General features: G+C 41.4%; 1 protein-coding gene across 1 annotated transcript in view; it reads left to right on the forward strand.

The window, feature by feature from the left end:
* ofcc1 (orofacial cleft 1 candidate 1) overlaps positions 1-17,111 on the forward strand; it is a 39,404-nt gene extending 22,293 nt beyond the window's left edge. The window contains exons 4-6 of the mRNA XM_061666472.1: positions 5,379-5,579; positions 12,905-13,043; positions 13,236-17,111. Of these exons, the coding sequence (XP_061522456.1) occupies positions 5,379-5,579; positions 12,905-13,043; positions 13,236-13,285 (390 nt within the window). The 3' untranslated portion in view covers positions 13,286-17,111. The remainder of the gene's footprint in view (positions 1-5,378; positions 5,580-12,904; positions 13,044-13,235) is intronic.
* Positions 17,112-19,174: the final 2,063 nt, after the last annotated feature.

A 19,174-nucleotide genomic window follows, 5' to 3' on the forward strand; every position in this document is an offset into this window, starting at 1 on the left:
AAAAAAAAAAAAATATCAGTTGTCCCTCTCTATTGAAGCACTTTTTGTATGTATTCAGATGCACTCTGCTATAATTTGGTTAGTACAAAATCACATTTACCCTGAGAAAGACAGGCTTACTGTCTTTGTGAACCATTTCTGCAGCTGTGCCATCCACACTTCCTGTGCCCCCGTTGCCCTTGCCCGTTCTCCATTTGCCGTAATGTCTACAAATCCTGAAATTTATGTCCTTGCTGGAAAACATGGTTTGCCATTTATAGTCCTCAGCCAAAATACATAAGGTCTGTCTCTCGTGATGCCAGTCAAGGGACTGATGCAGACTCTATCAGATTTCTAAATACAGACCCCTACAATAAATCCCAGCCTGATTGGCTTTGAATTGGGTTAGCTCACTTGAATGCTATCTGCTTAAACCACAGCTGGCCTGTCTGCTCCATGCAGGCATTGAACCTAAATCAGTCACTTAGTGCTATCAAATGGAACAATGGCGGCGTGGCAAGAGCACTCAAACTCTTAAAAGAAAGCAAGAAGGCACCATGATGGAGCAAAACCAGACCAGAACAGTCGTAGTGAGGAGCCTCTAATGCTCTTTCCAGTTGTTTTGTCTCAGCCGTGATGCACCATGAGAGCCATGGTGCATTGCATGAAATGGCATCACCCAAACCTGACATACAAACACATTTTAAAGCTTTTGTTTGGCCTTGTCAACTGGATTTCACATGCTAATTAGCGAAGGACCGTACCATGGCGAAGAGGGGGAAAAAAATCTCTTTCTTTCAGGGCGAATCATGAACAGGACAAAGAGACAGCCAAGCAGGTGCATTTAACCAAAGTGGCTTCATATTCTACCAGCTCTAACCATAAAGCTTCTAACGCGACTTGGTGTTCCCATCCTTGACGAGCAACTTGACTCTCGCCAAAAAAAAAACAGGTGAAAGCATTTCCTCCCAGCACAGGTAAATGGCGGAATGGGAAAGCACAAAGCACCCGTAGGATCTTTAAACATCTACATTGCCTTTTGTTTAACACAGAGCCACCAAAGATCAGAATATCCCATGTTTAGGCTTTCTTCGTGTTGATGTATATCACATCATATTTGTATAACTAAATAATATACAGTACATGTATTTAACTTTTGTCTGAAGACACTAGCCATAACGAAAGCAAAAGTTAAGTTCGGCTTCAAACACTCATGTCATCATCCTGTAGTTATGGTTGTTCACGTAACATGCACAGGAAGCCCTTTAAGCTGGTTTGGTCGCGTGACGTTCCACATGTAGCAGACTGACAAACGGGCCACGGGACCGAGTTTGGTATTGATGATATTTAGTTCAGCAGTTCAGAGAATGGATGGTTATGATTGTAAGTCGGACGTTTTGGCCCTATTCAAAGGCTGAAAGCAGAATGTAAGTGGAGAAAAACTGAACTCCAAATTGACTACGACCTCTACAGACAACATCTTTGTAATTTTAACTAAGAGTTAGTCAGGGCTAGACAGCAACACCTTTCTGAAATCATCAGTAAGAATTGCAACAATACTTGCACTGTGTTTTCTGCAGTTGACAAGCTCACAATAACCCCCCCCCCCCCCCCGAATCAGATACTTCAAGACCCCATACATCCCTCAAGGGTCAGTTCTTGGACCCCTCCTGTTCAGCCTGTATATGCTACCCTTGGGTCAGAGTCTTCTGAACTTTTTGACTATCATAGCTATGCAGATGACACACAGTTATATCTAGCAGTGTCTCCAGATCACTACAGTTCAATTGAGGTGGTGTGTCACTGTCTAAAACAGATAAAGCTGGCTTCCAGTCAGCTTTAGAATAGATTTTAAAGTTCTGCTACTGGTCTATAAATCTATTATAAAATAAGAATAAAATCAGTCACTTTTTCCTTTTTGAATTGGCGATTGAAGATGGAAAGAACAAAGGATACACAGGTTGTGTTCCACCTTGTGTGGTTTATTTCGCTTGGTGTGAAAACAGTAATTCTAATAGGGAACTCAAATTACGGTGCACACAGGCAACATTATCAACAAATGCTAATTTTGTGTCACGTTTACGTATTAGCACTGTTTCATATACATAACAAAGATTCTTTGTGTTTAAACTCTTTACGCCGGTAAGAGAACAAGAGAACAATGTTTTTTTAAAGTGATGGAACATAACTGTGAGTCGGAATAAAACCCTTGACTAATTTGGACCAGACAATAGGTCTGAAATCATTCTTTAATTATTGCATTATTATTTCATACAGTTTATGCAATTTATAAGTATATGATCGGGATTTGTGAAAAATATACCCAAGATCGTTGCATACAATTAAATAGAAGTAAAACGGAAACACACATGCCAATGAAAACATAACCTACTCGGTGAAGGTAATAACACCAAATTAGGATAAATACTAATCAAATAGACCAATGCCTGGAAATGCACACACAGTTTGAATGTATGGACATGCGCGCACATGGAGTGAAATAAGTTCATCCTAGCATCTTACTTGTATGGAACATCCAATATGTCAAAATGAGAAGAAATATGCTCTCAATATATCAGGGGTTGAGCCCCACAATGACAGAAAGACAAAAACACATACACACCTTTCTAATTGCGAGACTGCCTGCTTTCGAGCTTATGCAGTGTCTCTAATTACAAGATAGGTAATAGGCCTCACTGTTTTCTCTGTAAAGTGCCTTGAGTTGTATTTGGATAAGTGTTTAGAGGTGCCGCCTGACATCGATACACCACTAAATTAAACCTCTCCTTCAGCTTGACCGTGACACTCATGGCCCATTGAATGAGCCCTTTTTTTTCTTCCAACAGTTTCTGTGTTTTCAGAGGAGTCATAATTACACTGCCAATTATGGGGTCACCTTGAATTTTGCTATTGAAAAGTTCCTCTTTGTGACGCCACATTTTTCTGTATGCTTTGGCGAGTTCATCGATTTTATACGGAATTCTAATGTGAGAGTATATTTTCATGCTTTTTTTATTTCTTTCACATTGGATTAATCTTGGAGGTAATACAAAAGTCGTACAACCCCAATTCCATTGAAGTTGTGACGTTGTGTTATAAATAAATAAAAACAGAATACAATGATTTGCAAATCATGTTCAACCTATATTTAATTGCAAACACGACAAAGACAAGATATTTAATGTTCAAACTGATAAACTTTATTGTTTTTAGTAAATAATCATTAACTTAGAATTTTATGGCTGCAACACGTTGCAAAAAAAAGCTGGGACAGGTGGCAAAAAAAGACTGAGAAAGTTGAGGAATGCTCATCAAACACCTGTTTGGAACATCCCACAGGTGAACAGGCTCATTGGGAACAGGTGGGTGCCATGATTGGGTAGAAAAGGAGCTTCCCTGAATTGCTCAGTCATTCACAAGCAAAGATGGGGCGAGGGTCACCTCTTTGTGAACAAGTGCATGAGAAAATAGTCCAACAGTTTAAGGACAATGTTCCTCAACGTACAATTGCAAGGAATTTCGGGATTTCATCATCTACGGTCCATAATATCAGCAAAGGGTTCAGAGAATCTGGAGAAATCACTGCATGTAAGCGGCAAGGCCAAAAACCAACATAAAATGCCCGTGACCTTCGATCCCTCGGGCGCCACTTCATCAAAAATCAACATCAATGTGTAAAGGATATCACCACATGGGCTCAGGAACATTTCAGAAAACCAATGTCAGTAAATACAGTTCGGCGCTACATCCGTAAGTGCAACTTGAAACTCTACTATGCAAATCAAAAGCCATTTATCAACAACACCCAGAAATGCCGCCGGCTTCTCTGGGCCCGAGCTCATCTAAGAAGGACTGATGAAAAGTGGAAAAGTGTTGTATGGTCTGATGAGTCCACATTTCAAATTCAGGTTCAAAAGCCAGCATCTGTTCAGGTTCAAAAGGTTCAAAAGCCAGCATCTGTGATGGTATGGGGCTGTGTTAGTGCCACTATACATAGAGGTTTTGGAGAAACATATGCTGCCATCCAAGCGATGTCTTTTTCATGGACACACGCCCCTGCTTATTTCAGCAAGAAAATGCCAAACCGCATTCTGCACGTGTAACAACAGCGTGGCTTCGCAGAAAAAGAGTGCAGGGCGCTTGACTGTCCTGCCAGCAGTCCAGACCCGTCTCCCATTGAAAATGTGTGGCGCATTATGAAGCGTAAAATACGAGAACGGAGACCCCGGACTGTTGAACAGCTGAAGCTGTACGTCAAGCAAGAATGGGAAAGAATTCCACATACAAAACTTCAACAATTAGTGTCCTCAGTTCCCAAACGTTTATTGAATGTTGTTAAAAGAAAAGGTGATGTAATACAGTGGTAAACATGACCCTGTCCCAGCTTTTTTGGAACGTGTTGCAGCCATAAAATTCTAAGTTAATGATTATTTGCTAAAAACAATCAAGTTTATCAGTTTGAGCATTAAATATCGTGTATTTGTAGTGTATTCAATTAAATATAGGTTGAACATGATTTGCAACTCATTGTATTGTGTTTTTATTTATGTTTAACACAACGTCGCAACTTCATTGGAATTGGGGTTGTGTATGTTGTTTACATTCACTTGGTAGAATACATTCTCTTGATATTCTCTTGTGTAAAATCCACCAAAATTGCGCGCTCAGGACACATTGGAGCCTTTACCAGCGCACACTTTGAGAGAGAGCTTCCATGATCTTCACACATGGATGACTTCGAGTTGCATGACCTATATAACATGTTACACGCTCTGCTTGCTGCCTGTGTCTCACCCTAATAGAGAAGGGCAGAGCATTACAGGTGTGTAAGTGCCAAATATACACACGCACAGTGAACAGGCCTGCTATCAGGTTTAAGCGTATGTATGCATGAACCTGTATACAACCTGCCACTGAGTGGGCCCCATAGGATTCATGTACTAGTAACAATTAGCATCACCTAGTGAACTCCAGCAGGGCTTGTCCGAAGCTGTATATTAAAATTTGTTTTAAATAAAAGTATTTTCATTATGTCGTATGCCTCAAGTTTACACTTGGTGGCCACTGTACAATTTTGTAAAAAACAACAAACAAAACGTTTTGTTTTTTTACAGCAGTTGGAGAGGTACCGCTAACTTTAGATAATATATTGAAGTAGAGAATTTGATCTTGCATATAAGATAATTTTGTTGTCACTGTTCTCATTTCATAATTTTGCACGATATTTTTCAAACATCCGTGATTGCATTTAGTTTGATTATCTTAATGGTGAACCCATTACTCTTTTAAAACCAGAAAGATTTTTTTTCCATCTGTGTTATTGAATAATACTGTAAAATGCAGATTTAAAGTCGGACATATGTTAGAATAAATCTATTTCCCATTGTGTGTGTGACTAGGTGGCAGTCTATGACTATATCTGGACAGCAGAGGACCCATTGGCTGGTTCTGCAACCCCCGTAGATGACCCACATAGGAAGCCCTCTCCCCTACCACAGGGAGAGACCAGCACCCACGTGGCCATCTACACGCTCTACGTAAGCGGGCTCAAGCAAAGATACAGACATTTCCTCCGACAACCAGATGGGGCCATCATTGAGGTATGGCATTTAGACGTCACACTTGCTGGATACACTGGGCAACAGCTGCAAAATCAAACATGATCAGTGTCAATAATGTAAAGATTAGAATGCTTTCTTTTCAAAAAGTAACAATGTGCATCATCGTATTAACTTGTGCAAGTTCACCTGTTGTCCCCTGACAGTGTTCTTTTGGCTTTCTTTTCTTTTTTTTTGTTTCATACAAGCGAGAAGAACAGGATAAAGGTGGGGAGAGAGGGTGGAAAGATGGGTGGGATTCTGATTCCTAAACACTCCCTCTTTTTATCCTGACCCTGCCCTCTCTGTTTGTGTGGAGGGAGGGAGGTTACTAGCTGCTTCATTATCGAGTCAAATCCACAGACAACAGTACAGCTGTGTGGTGCAAGAGGGTGAATAACTATAATCAAAAGGTTTTCCTTGGGCAAAAACAAATGTAAAATGGTGTTTCCTTCTCAAATAGAAGAGAAAGGATTTGCCCCCAGAAACAAATCATAACTTCTTTCAAAAGATCTGTTGTAGTCACTGCTTACCAAATACCAAGTGCTTGTTAACACTGCATTGAAACTACAGCTTGACAACAATGTCAGCCTTACTGAATCAACAGAGAGGAGCAGTTGGGGAATTTAATTACATCGCCAAGTCTTTCATCTGACTTTTGACAAGACATTGCGCTGTGAAACATTGCTTCATTAGTGCTACGTGACAAGTGCTGCATTTATTCATTTCCTCAATCATTCCTGTCAGTCCCCCTGAGAGCAACCTGCATCATCTCCACTGTATTAATATTTGGAAGTTTGGCTGTCAGAGAAATGAGGGGAGAAGGAAGGAAGGAAGGAAGGAAGGAGGTGGCGTATATATACATACGTAGATGCTAACTATTAGCTGTGAGGGTCTATTACCTCCTAATAGCCCTCTGTCATTATTTGACTGGTGGAGAGTGTAAACGATGGTGCGATGGTGTGCGTGTGCGTGCGTGCGTGCGTGCTTGCGTGTGTAGCCTGCAGACTTAGATCACACATCTGGGCAAACTATCCAAACAAAGCACATTATCACAAATACATCACTGAATAACTTCTGTTCTTTTAATGTAGAAGAGTTTCATAAAAGTCAGGTGAAGTGAAGGATGTATGCTTCCCTTGGGTGCTTCTGTCTGTTCTTTGCAACTTCACCACAAGAGACGCTGATGGCATTTCACCCGCTGGTAGAGGGGACCCGCAGTATCAACAGAATGGCGTCGTCAAGAGAGTGAAACATGCCATCCCCCCCTCCGCCTTGCAGCTCTGGCCTCTTATGCATATTCCAAACTAATCCTCCCCTGAATATATAGACTGGTTTTATGTATATGTGAGCATCCAAGAATCACCAAGGGGCATTTCTAACACTCAAAAGCTGATTTTTATTGGCGGTTTATATTTTGACATTAAGATAAACACGCAACAGGGTGCTATGTACAAATTGCCCTCCAGATGTACAGTACAGGGATAGCTCCTTTGAGATAAATAGCAATAAAAAGAGGAATAGATTAGACAATAGAAAACAAAACAGAAAGCAGCTTGATTATAAGGTATATTCGTGGTTCTGAAACCAAATCTGAAGACCCAAACTGAAACCTAACAGGTATTGCTGTAACATCAGCACATACATGTATACTGTATATGTATGTAAGTTGTGATATTGACTAGGGCCCCGTTTTGTGTGGAAACCTTTGGATATATTGACCAAAGTGGTGGACTAAAGTAATATTAGTTAATGCATCTAGAATGCAAATATATGACTTTCTATAGACAGTACAACGTATATTTAAGGAAGTTATATTCTTCGATGTTGTTTTCTACATGGCAGAGAAAATGTGTTTGTGTTTCATTTTAAAAACAACCTTTTTTCAGTTGTAAAATCTTTGGTGAAACCTGCCCTCCGAGATCGACAGTGATACAAATATTGAACCTGATTTAAATATGTAATAACGTGACTCCACTCTCTTCCCAGCTAGTTACCAAGGCTAATTGTGCTCCTTAAGACGGCTGCTTCCATTTACTGAGGCAATATTGACGGATGGCTCATTTCCTTTAAAGTGCTCTGTTTTCATAGGCAGCGTCCTGGACGCCAATGCCCCGGAGGAGGAGCTCCTCCCTTAGACTAACATGACCACAGCGCCGGGGGGCCAGCGGCTTTGCATATTACTCACACATTTACAGCCTAAATTTGTCTAAACGAACACCTTAACAATTCAAGTCCCCGAAGAATGGCTCTGAGCTATGGACGTTGTTAGACACTGTTTGGAAGGAACCCAACAGTCAGGTGTGTCCTGTTTGCTGAAATGTGAGAAAAAGCGAAGCAGTTGTGAAAAATGAAAATGCCTATTGATTATTAAGCTATTATTCAACCAGTTACTGTATGTTGTTTGAAGTATTTTCTCCCCGTTTTGAAAGATGAATATTTGGTGTGAATGAAATGGTGCAAATGTGTGGTAAAATGTCACAATAATGAGGTCTTTATTGACTTCCACTCAAAGAAAGTTAATATTAATGATCCCTCATATGCTCTCACTCTGCATATGGCCCAGGGCGCTTCTGTGATATTGACCATGCCGGTGGAATTGTTGAGCGGAATCACAACAAGACAAAACCTTGTCATCAGTGTGCATGCATGTAGCGAAAAAAAGACATTGAAGGTAAAGTGAGGTGTAGCTTTGCAAACACTCATTACCTATGAAACAGATGTTCCACAGATGCCAGCTCACAAAAAGCACTGCTGACAACAACAGTTAGGGCCGAAATGACACAAGGAACGGCATCCATATAACGGAGGACCTTCAATGAAGGCCTCGTAAGCGCTCTGTCTGCAGAAACAAGATGGCTGATGAAGAAATTAATGCAGGCAAAGTCATTATCTTTCCTCCTAAAACCACAGTGGGTTTATGTCCCCCCGTGTCGCTCTTTTCCTTGCGGGCTAGTGCTTAAGTGTCGGCGGACAACTGTGCTCTCGTTTTTGTCTCCTCACTCCATATGGGTGGCGGCAGCATATGCAAAAACTGGCTCTGGTTCTGTAAAACTTCCATTAAAGATGCACAACTAAGGCTCCGCCAGCTTGACTATTACCTCTCCCCGCAAATTATTTATGGCGCCAAAAGAAAAAAAAAACGCTGATGAAGAGTATCTCCAGCGACAAGGATAAATAGAAAAGACTTTTCACTTGCAATTTCAGCAGTGCTTGTTCTCTTTTTTTTCTGGGCGATGTGCTGAAACACTTTTGGAGAGGGTATGTCGTTTCAAAACACTGTACACCTTCTGCTGTTTTATACTGCAATTGCTTTTGTCCATTATGTATTATGCTTCAGTCTGGATTTTTTTGAAAAAGGCTAGACAGAAGTATTGGGGCGCCTGCCCAAAACTTATGCGTTCAAGACCACTGGGAAATATTCAACTTGCTGCTTACTGTCTGTCCATCCATCCAGCCATCCTCCGCTTATCCGGGGTCGGGTCACGGTGGCAGCATCCTAAGCAGGTAAGCTCAGACTTCCCTGTCCCCAGCCACTTCATCCAGCTGTTCTAGGGGAACTACAAGGTATTCCCAGGTCAGCCGAGAGACATAGTCTTGGGTTTTTCCCGAGGCGTCCTCCTGGTGGAACATGCCCAGAACACCTCACTGGTGAGGTGTCCATGTACAGCAGGCATGCGAGCAGCGACTCAAACCTGAGCCCCTTCTGGATGACTGAGATTCCCACCCTATCTCAAAGGGAGATCCCGGACACCCTGCGGAAGAAGCTCATTTGGGCCTCTTTTATCTGCGATATTGTTCTTCATATCACATCATATAATATCATATCATATCACTACAGTACCTTGTCCAAGTCTTGGATCTGTAAAGCAGTGTTGGCATCACAACTACTTTGTACTCCAGTGTCTTGTTTTCTTTCCCAAGGTGGAGACGTGAGTGTGACACGAGTGTGGAGTCTGCCATATGTTGTTCCGGCACACACATCCGAAATGTCTTCTCGAGATGTTGTCCTTGGTGGAAGCATAATTGAATACTTCCAGGATATCTTTCCTTCTTCAGTGGACAATGAGACAACTGTTGTCCTCAGCATACTGGAAGTCCAAGAGTGAGATCTGGTGTACCTTGGTCTTGGCCCTCAATTGAATGAGGTTGAAACCTTTTCCATCGGTTTGATACTCGATATTGATTCCTAGTGGAATGTTGTCCCTGATCATGTTGAGCATGGTAGCTACAAAGATGAAGAGAATAATGAGCGGTGCAAAGACAGAGCCCTGTTTTACGCCAGTTTTAACTTTTTTCGGATTCGGTATTGTCACCATTGATGAGAACTGAGGCGGGAATGTTCTTGTGGAGAATTAGGATGATGCTGACCAACATTTTGGGGCAGCCTGTCTTCTTTAGGATCTTTCACAGCAAGGGACAGCACAAACTGTCAAATGCCTTGGTGAGGTCAATTAAGGCAAGCTAGAGTGGCTGATGCTGTTCATTGTATTTCTCCTGCGGTTATCAGATGGTGAACATTATGTATGTTGTCCCTCTAAATGGTCAGAATCTGCATTGTTCCTCGGACAGGATCTTTTCAGCGATAGACTTGAGATGATTGTTTGTGAAAGGGGCAAATCTTTTTCAGCGGTTGACAGGAGAGATATTCCATGGTGTCCCCCTTTTGTTTGTAGATTGTGACAATCATTGAGTCTCTCCACCCCTAGGGCATTTCTTCTGGGGTCCAGATCTTCCCAATCAGCTGTTCTCTGATCAGATGACCCCCTTCTGTGTAGATCTCCGCAATGATGATGTCTGCTCCCTGGAGATGTGTCTATATTTGACTTGTGTTTGGCTGGCAATCAGCCCATGGTGTTAACTGGGGACAGGAAAGGGACTTCAACAAACTGTTCCACCAAATTAGGAAGAATAGACTTATCTAAATAATATGACACAAACTCCACACAGAGATGATGACTAAGAAGCGCAAGTAGGACTAATTCCTAGCTGACAACCCATGAACTCTGTCATGAAGGAGCTTCCCTTTGTCATCACCACTCACCTGGCAAGCCATTTGGGTCTTGGCCGCACCAATATTGACCTAATTTAACATGCAGAGAATATGAAGAGGTTAACCTTTTGAAAAACACCTTGCAGCAACATTAATTGACAAAACACATCAATTCTCCCCCCTGCCTCTCTTTTTTGTAATTACTCCGCCACTAGTTTGATTGCCGCTTTGGTGCTGGAGGACCCACGCTTCATTTGCCATGAGGTCATCGTCAGCCCTCAGAAATATGAATCTGATTTATAAAGGATTGAGTGTGCTCTGTACGCCACGTGTGTGTGTGTGTGTGTGTGTGTGTGTGTGCGTGTGTGCATGTGTGTGTGTGTGTGTCTATGTGTGTGGCTACAAGACAGAGGAGAATGTCCTTGGCTATATACTGTATGTTGCATGAGGAGATTAATGCCTCGCTGGCAGCCATATCTGCTTAGCAGGAGGACTTCTCCAAAGTACACCGCATGTAATTATCTGGCAAGTTTGTACAAGTTTCAGATAAAGAAACTCTCTCCGGCATTTTCAACTTGGCTGTTTTATCTCTGCAATTTGCTACTGTAAAACCAGTGCCTGGTGACATTTTTCCACATGGAACAGAAGTGAATGGAGTGGATTGGCTGGCAACCAGTTCAGGGTGTACCCTGCCTCCTGCCCGATGATAGCTGGGACAGGCTCCAGCACGCCCGCGACCCTCGTGAGGAGAAGCGGTGAAGAAAATGGATGGATGGATGGGTTCTTGAGGGATGAGATAAAGTTGTTGTTTCATTTTCAGGAATTTTTCCACAAACCTTTTGTCAACTTTGCAAAATAAAATTATTTTTACATCAGGCAATTGTTACCGCATATGCCTGATTACAAAATAATTCAAGTGTGTATAGCGTACCAAATGTCAACGATCTAAATTAGATCGATAATGTGGTTGGCCTTGGCAGAGGTCTCCACTGTACCTATAGTGCCATGGAGGTCATGGTTGAGGTTTTCATTTGTTCATTGCAGGATTAGCAAACATGACTTAAATTATTTTCTTGAAATAGTGTTGGATAGATAAGGAAAGAAGAACTAATTTTCTTTTTTTAAGTTTGAGGTGGTGCAGATCCGTGAGTACCATCACATTTTCTTAATTCAGGAATATGCTAGAAGTTTGTATCTATGAACGTCTTTACTTTGGTAGTGATCCATATTAGGATTGGGGGGTGGCATCCAAACAGGTTCAGGTGCCCCCCTTCCCCATCGACGATGTTAACAGTTTATTAGTAAACGATGCAATTATTCGTTTAAACTTCACAAACATCACGCAGGCCAGCGGTGTCAAACTCATATATGTTGCGGGCAACAATGTAGTTATGGCTTCCCTGAAAGGGCCGTTATGACAGCAAAACCATATAAATGTTTAATCGCCTCATCATATTATTACATATACACAAAAAAACTGATGGATAACTAGTTTTGAAATCAAAAGTAAAGGATAATAGTTTGATCAACAATTGTTCAAGTTACTGTAACAAGGGATTTTTGGAAATAAAAAATGCCTGCAATATCTCAACATTACTGATTAAATATGACAATTGAAAAATTTGGTAGCGGCATGGTGGACGACTGGTTAGAGCATCTGCCTCACAGTTCTGAGGACCGGGGTACAATCCCCTGCCCCGCCTGTGTGGAGTTTGCATGTTCTACCCGTGCCTGCGTGGGTTTTCTCCGGGCACTCCGATTTCCATCCACATCCCAAAAACATGCATGTTAGGTTAATTGACAACTCTAAATTGCCCTTCGGTGGGAATGTGAGTGTGAATGGTTGTTTGTTTGTATGTGCCATGCGATTGGCTGGCAACCAGTTGAGTGTGTACCCCGCCTCCTGCCCGATGATAGCTGGGATAGGCCCGTGACCCTAGTGAGGAGAAGCGGCTCAGAAATTGGATGGATGGATGGATGGATGGAAAAATTTGTTCCAGATTTTAGCCAGAATCATGGAAGTTGACGAATAGGATTTGCTTTCGCAGGCAACATAAAATAATGTGGCGGGCCATATCTGGCACCCGGGCCTTTTGAGTTTTCACACCTGTGAAGTAGGCCGAGACTTTTTGTCTCAAATGAAGTCTTCATTCCGACTTATTCACAGGACAGAAGTAGACTTTACATAACAACACTGGTCACAGCCCTGCCAGAGAATAATAGCAAAGTATTTTGTCTAACTGTCTGCTCGATGAACCCAGGCTTTGCTGAAGCTACTCTGTTCAAGCTAGTCGCTTAGTTCATGCATTTGTATATTTGTTACATTTTCCTGAAGGTGATTGGTGACCTGGAAGGCTTAGACAATACAACCCGGATGACACCCTTTGCAGGCCAGCGATCAGGACCTCAGAGGATGGCTCAGGACACCTCAGACGTCACCCACCAGCTACGGAAAAGACATAAGCTTTTTGGACGTGAGTGATGTAAAAGAATTAGGCTTGCATTTTTTTCCCCACAAAATGATAAAACATAATGACAAGTACACATTGGAGGAGACACAACTGCCTCATGTCAAACATGCAAGCCTCCTACTTGTGCAAACATTTTCTTCCCGTCGTTTGTTTAACTGAATTTGCACAGTTCTAATGGCGTCTCTGTTCCCTCAGGGTGCCCTCGTGTTGAGCCAGAAGGAGGAAGCAGGTATGACTCCAGTTAAGCACAAGACCCCAACCAATAAGAATAAAGCAAGGGGCGAAAAGGTTTGAACACTAAACTACTGTCATATAACAACTGTCACTTTGACTCAGGGTGCGAGGTATATGTTGAGCTTTGTCAGTATTTATCAATTTATCCATCCATCCTTCTTCTATAGTGTTTTTCCTCGTAAGGGTCATGGGAGAGATGGAGCTTATGAGAGCTGTCATTGGGCAAACATTGATACAACCTAACAACTATAGACTATTTACAGTCTTCAATGTTTTATGTGACGGCACGGTGGCCGACTGGTTAGAGCGTCAGCCTCACAGTTCTGAGGACCCGGGTTCAATCCCCGGCCCCGCCTGTGTGGAGTTTGCATGTTCTCCCCGTGCCTGCGTGGGTTTTCTCCGGGCACTCCGGTTTCCTCCCACATCCCAAAAACATGCATGAATTGGAGACTCTAAATTGCCTGTAGGCATGACTGTGAGTGTGAATGGTTGTTTGTTCCTATGTGCCCTGCGATTGGCTGGCAACCAGTTCAGGGTGTACCCCGCCTCCTGCCCGATGACAGCTGGGATTGGCTCCAGCACGCCCGCGACCCTAGTGAGGAGAAGCGGCTCAGAAAATGAATGAATGTTTTATGTTTTTGGCATGTTGGAGGAGGCTGGACGACCCGCAGAAAACCGACACAAACAAAGAGAACATGCAGACTCCGCACAAGAGCCGAGCTGTTTACCCAGAACCTCTCAACTGCGTGGCAGATATGCTAACCATTACTCCACCGTAACGCCTATATAAGACTGTCACCATAAAAATATAACGGGATGGCACCTCCCACCACATAACCTTAATTTTACTGCAAATTAAGGAGAACAAGAATTTTCTCATAATCCTGGAATTCATAAAAAAAATACTATTAGTAAATATTAGAGCTACGAACGAGTGGTTCATAAGTCGAGTCAATTTTTGCATTAAAAAAAACAACAAACGCTGAATCAGAATTTTCGCATTTGATTCAGATGAGTCAATGTACTTTTCTTATTCTGAGAAGCGCTGCAATGCTTCCGGAATGAAATTAGGTCTATTAATTTACTGTTTTAAAATGGAACTCAGGTGAACGCTCCCATTGATTCCAGCGTAACTCGAACTTTCAGCTTGTTTGGAAGCAATGTTTTGACACTTGAATGAATGAAATGTTGAATCAACAGATACTTCGAGATAGCAATGATAATTATACGTTAAAGCCAGAAATTCAATCCAATTACAAGTAGAAGATGCAAATTGGATGAAAACTTGTTAATGCAACTAGGCAGTAACTAATGTAAAAGTTACTGATCTCAAATTAAGTGATAAAACATCACTTTTCGGCTTCCCAAGCGGGATAATATTCCAGCCATCTTGATTTGTATTGAATACGTGTCTGCTAGTCGGTGCTTAGTGTAATGAAGTGGCTCACAAATCAGGCCATAATGGCCGGCTACTTACACATATTGCTTAATTAAAGGCTGGGAGCTTATTAGCATGTGTCCCAGCCGTGGTGCACCGGGATGATAGGGATCAGGGGCAGATGTCGTAGAGGGCCAGCCTTTAAAGATTTTATAGATTGCTAATCCGCCGTGCTAAACTAAAGTAATTGACTTCCACAGGCGAACAGGTTAATTGGAAACAGGTGAGTGTCATGATTGAGTAAAAAAAAAAAAAAAAGGATCATCCCCGAAAAGACTCAGTTAGTTGTTCACAAGCAAGGATTGGGAGAGGTTCGCCACTTTGTGAGCAACTGCGTGATCAAATGGGTAACTTGCACATCTGTGAAGACACCATTAATGCTAAAAGGTACATATAGATTTTGGAGCAACATATGCTGCCATCCAAGCAACGTCTTTTTCATGGACATCCCTGCTTATTTCAGTAAGACAATGGCAAGCCACATTCCGCACGTGCTACAACAGAGTGGCTTCGTTGTAAAAGAGTGTGAGAACTAGATTGGCCTGCCAGCAGTCCAGACCTGTCTCTGTGACAATGTGTGGTGCATCATGAAGCACAAAATACGACCATGGAGATTCCGGACTGTTGAGCAACTGATGTTGTACATAAAAAAGAATTATACCTGCAAAGCTTCAGCAATTAGTGTCCTCAGTTACCAAACACTTACTGGGTGGTGTTAAAAGGAAAGGTGATGTAACATGCCCCTCTCCCATCTTTTTTGTTATGTGTTGCAGGCATCAAATTCAAAATGAGTGAATAATTGCAACAACAAAAAAACAATAAAGTTTATCAGTTTGAACTTTTAAATATCTCGTCTTTGTAGTGTATTCAATTGAATATAGGTTGAAAAGGATTTGGAAATCATTGTGTTTTCTCCGGGCACTCCGGTTTCCTCCCACATCCCAAAAACATGTGTGGTAGGTTGATTGAAGACTCTAAATTGCCCGTAGGTGTGAATGTGAGTGCAAATGGTTGTTTGTTTATATGTGCCCTGCGATTGGCTGGCAACCAGTTGATGGTTCCCGCCCGAAGATAGCTGGGAAAGGCTCCAGCAGCCCGCGACCCCAATGAGGAGAAGGGGTAAAAGAAAATGGATGGATGAATGTGTTTTGCTTTGATTTACATTTTATACAATGTCCCAACTTCACTGAAATTGGTGTTTGTATTATTGCACTCCAACCAACTCATGGTGATTCCTTTCCTGGTTTTAATGGCGCCCAATAGTGGATCTATTTCACAAGACATCGAACATCAGTCAAAGACAAACGTGCAGTTTGTTTAATATGGGTTAGCTCATATTTATTTAGACAAAAGCCAAAAATAAAAATAAAAAGATTAATGTTTGTGTTCAACAGTAAATGGTGAACAAAAATGAAATCCAAAAAGTTGCAGTTTGTATTTATTCATTTGTGTATTTTTAAAATTAGACATATTGTTGTGCTAGATAGAATGACCATGTTGTATGTCTTATATGTCTATCTGCTTTGACACAAGCCAGAGCTAAAAAACCCAGACCCCCCCGGCCCAATTCAAGCACTCACATTACCAACATTAAGCAGAGATACGGCCTCTCACAGAATAGATGGCAAGATTCTCTTGCTCGTCGCCATGTGGCCTATACCTTCGTCACTCCTCACATATCATTTGTCATAGCGATTTAGGTTTTTTTCGCATTGACACTGCCAGCATCGCCCTGTTCTCTGCCTCACTGTACTGTTTGTTACTGTTCGGATCGAGCTATATTTTATGTATGTCCATGATTAAAAAGATGCCCTAGCATGGCATCCATTACTTCGACAAGACAGGAGATGGGTGTAAAAACTTCAACAGATGAGAAAGTCTCATTTACTTTGAGTAAGTTCAATGTGATGACAAGGGACCTTTCTGACAACTCTATCATTTTATTATATTGTTATAATATTGCTGTATTCTTTTTTTATTGCGTGTATTATATACATTTTAGTTTATTAAATAGTAGCTGTGGTGGCGCCGTGACCGACTGGTTAGCACGTCTGCCTCCCAGTTCTGAGGACCGGGGTTGAAATCCCAGCCTCGCCTGTGTGGAGTTTGCATGTTCTCCCCGTGCCTGCGTGGCTTTTCTCCGGGCACTTGGGTTTCCTCCCACATCCCAAAAACATGCGGGGTAGGTTAATTTAAGGCTCTAAATTGCCTGTCGGTGTGTAGCTCGCCTCTCGCCCGGCGATAGCTGGGATAGGCTCCAGCACGCCCCCGACCCTTGTGAGGAGAAGCGGTAAAGAAAACGGATGGAAATAGTAGATGTGTCTCATATTGTATTTTTTTCTCATTAAAACGTGGATTAGAACATGGATGTAGTGGTGGAATTCACAATGTACTGTAAGCAAAATATTCTCATCTTGCTGAAGTAAGCAGTGCAGTATTGTTAATTGCTTTCATGAGCAATTTTGAGCACATTTCAAGAGCTTATACTGCAACTGACTTTACCCAGAATAATGTGCGAGTTGGAAAATAGTGCACTGGTAGATTTTAGTGGTAAAAGCATTTCCAATAAAGCACAGAAACTTTCTCTTCTGATCTGTTTTCGTTTTGGTTCATTTCTACTGATCATTTTGAAAAAAGGCTTCTTTTACCATACTCGCACCTTTTTCATCGCACCAACAAAGCCTTTTACAAATGTTGCTAAAGGGTGAAGCTGCAGAGTGGTTGAAGGTACTGCACTGGTTCAAATATTTGATTGCTGAGGACAAACACCGTTTCCACATAATCTAAAATTCAAATTGGTCCCTGGGAGAAAAACATTATGGGAGGGGGGGGGGCAAAGACATGCCGCTAGGTGTCAGCGCCACACATTTACTGATTTATGTTAAAAGAAAAACAAATTTTGCAGAGCTTTTATGAAAGAACTGCAAGTTTTTGAAGTTAGTGTGTGTGTGTGTATATGTGTGTGTCTGCATCTCTCTGCTCTGCTTAGAGCCTAGTCAACCTGGGGATGTAGCCCAAGTGACAAGGAGAGGGAGGGATGAAAAAATAAAACACGTCAAATTCTATATTCATATAGCCCTCAGCTTGAGGTATTCACATAACACAGTTTGCATTCAGAAGTGCTGCCGAGATCATTATGCTACTTGTTGATATCGGCAACTCTTTGGGCAAAGCCTGATTCATTTGAATTAAACTTACCCAATAAATGAAAGGGATTCAAATTCACACTTTGGCTGCTTTGCATGTTTATTTTTGTACTTTCAATACTTTCATGATTGATTTTTAAATCACAAAAAAATTATATTGAAATTCGTTGCTATGCCTTATACTCTGAAACGTTATTTACATGTTATGGGAGGCTGGCACGTTACACTAACAACTGTTTCAATCGTACTATCCTCACTTGACCTTCCAAAACTAAACTTTAAGACCCTATAAAGTGAATTCACAGATTTGTTTCTGAATACATTATACATGTTAGAAGTTAATAAAAATATGCAAAGAAAATTGTGGAGCTATAACATTAGTAAATAGCAGAGGTCGGACCAAGTCATTGCTTTACAAGTCAGAGTAAGTCTCAAGTCTTTGCCCTCATGTCCCGAGTCAAGTCCCAAGTCGAGACAGGCAAGTCCCAGGTCAAGTCGCAAAGTCCTACACTACCCAACAAAATAAAAATAAATGTTAATTTATATAATATTTCATGAATACTGTACGTATATATTATATAGTAGATTTACATATTTAATATATTTTAAAATCCATATTTATTTATCAAAACAAATTTCATAAACAAGTGCATTGAACCTTCATAAGAAAACTAGGGGGCTAATCAAAGTATTTGCACCTTCAACTTAACTTTGTTTTAAACATTGATAAGATGCTACATTCTTTTTGCGTTAACTTCTTAAACAGTTAACTTACAACTCCATTGCAACATGATGACAATTTTTTCTGGAGTTTGTTGTCACATCTCTGTCGGGCCAATTATACATTACTCATGCACTCACTGTATTAGTCTTGCCACGCTGCACTATTTGCTATCTGTTGTTGACCAATACTGGCCACTCATGCCAGAGTAGCATCTGCACCACTTGCACACTGACTGAGGAGTATCTGCAACATTTGCACAATCGACATTGTCCCAGATTATCGCACTACTTGTCACTTTAAACTGCATCAATTTCTTTAAATCGCTGTGCCCTTTGCACAATGGTCATTGCACCCAACTATTGTTCTATTAGTCATTTCAAACTTCTCTAATTGCAAGAGGACTCTGCCCATTTTTGTGAAATTGTCCCAAAATAATAATAATTGTACCGGCATTACCACATTACTGCTCGTTCTAGAGCGGCTCCAACTACCGGAGACAAATTCCTTGTGTGGTTTTAACATACTTGGCAAATAAAGATGATTCTGATTATGATACAGCCTTTGACCGGACTTCATTGAAAAAGTATTTTGT

This window comes from Phycodurus eques, chromosome 21, assembly GCF_024500275.1.
Source record: "Phycodurus eques isolate BA_2022a chromosome 21, UOR_Pequ_1.1, whole genome shotgun sequence".
Lineage (NCBI taxonomy): Eukaryota > Metazoa > Chordata > Actinopteri > Syngnathiformes > Syngnathidae > Phycodurus > Phycodurus eques.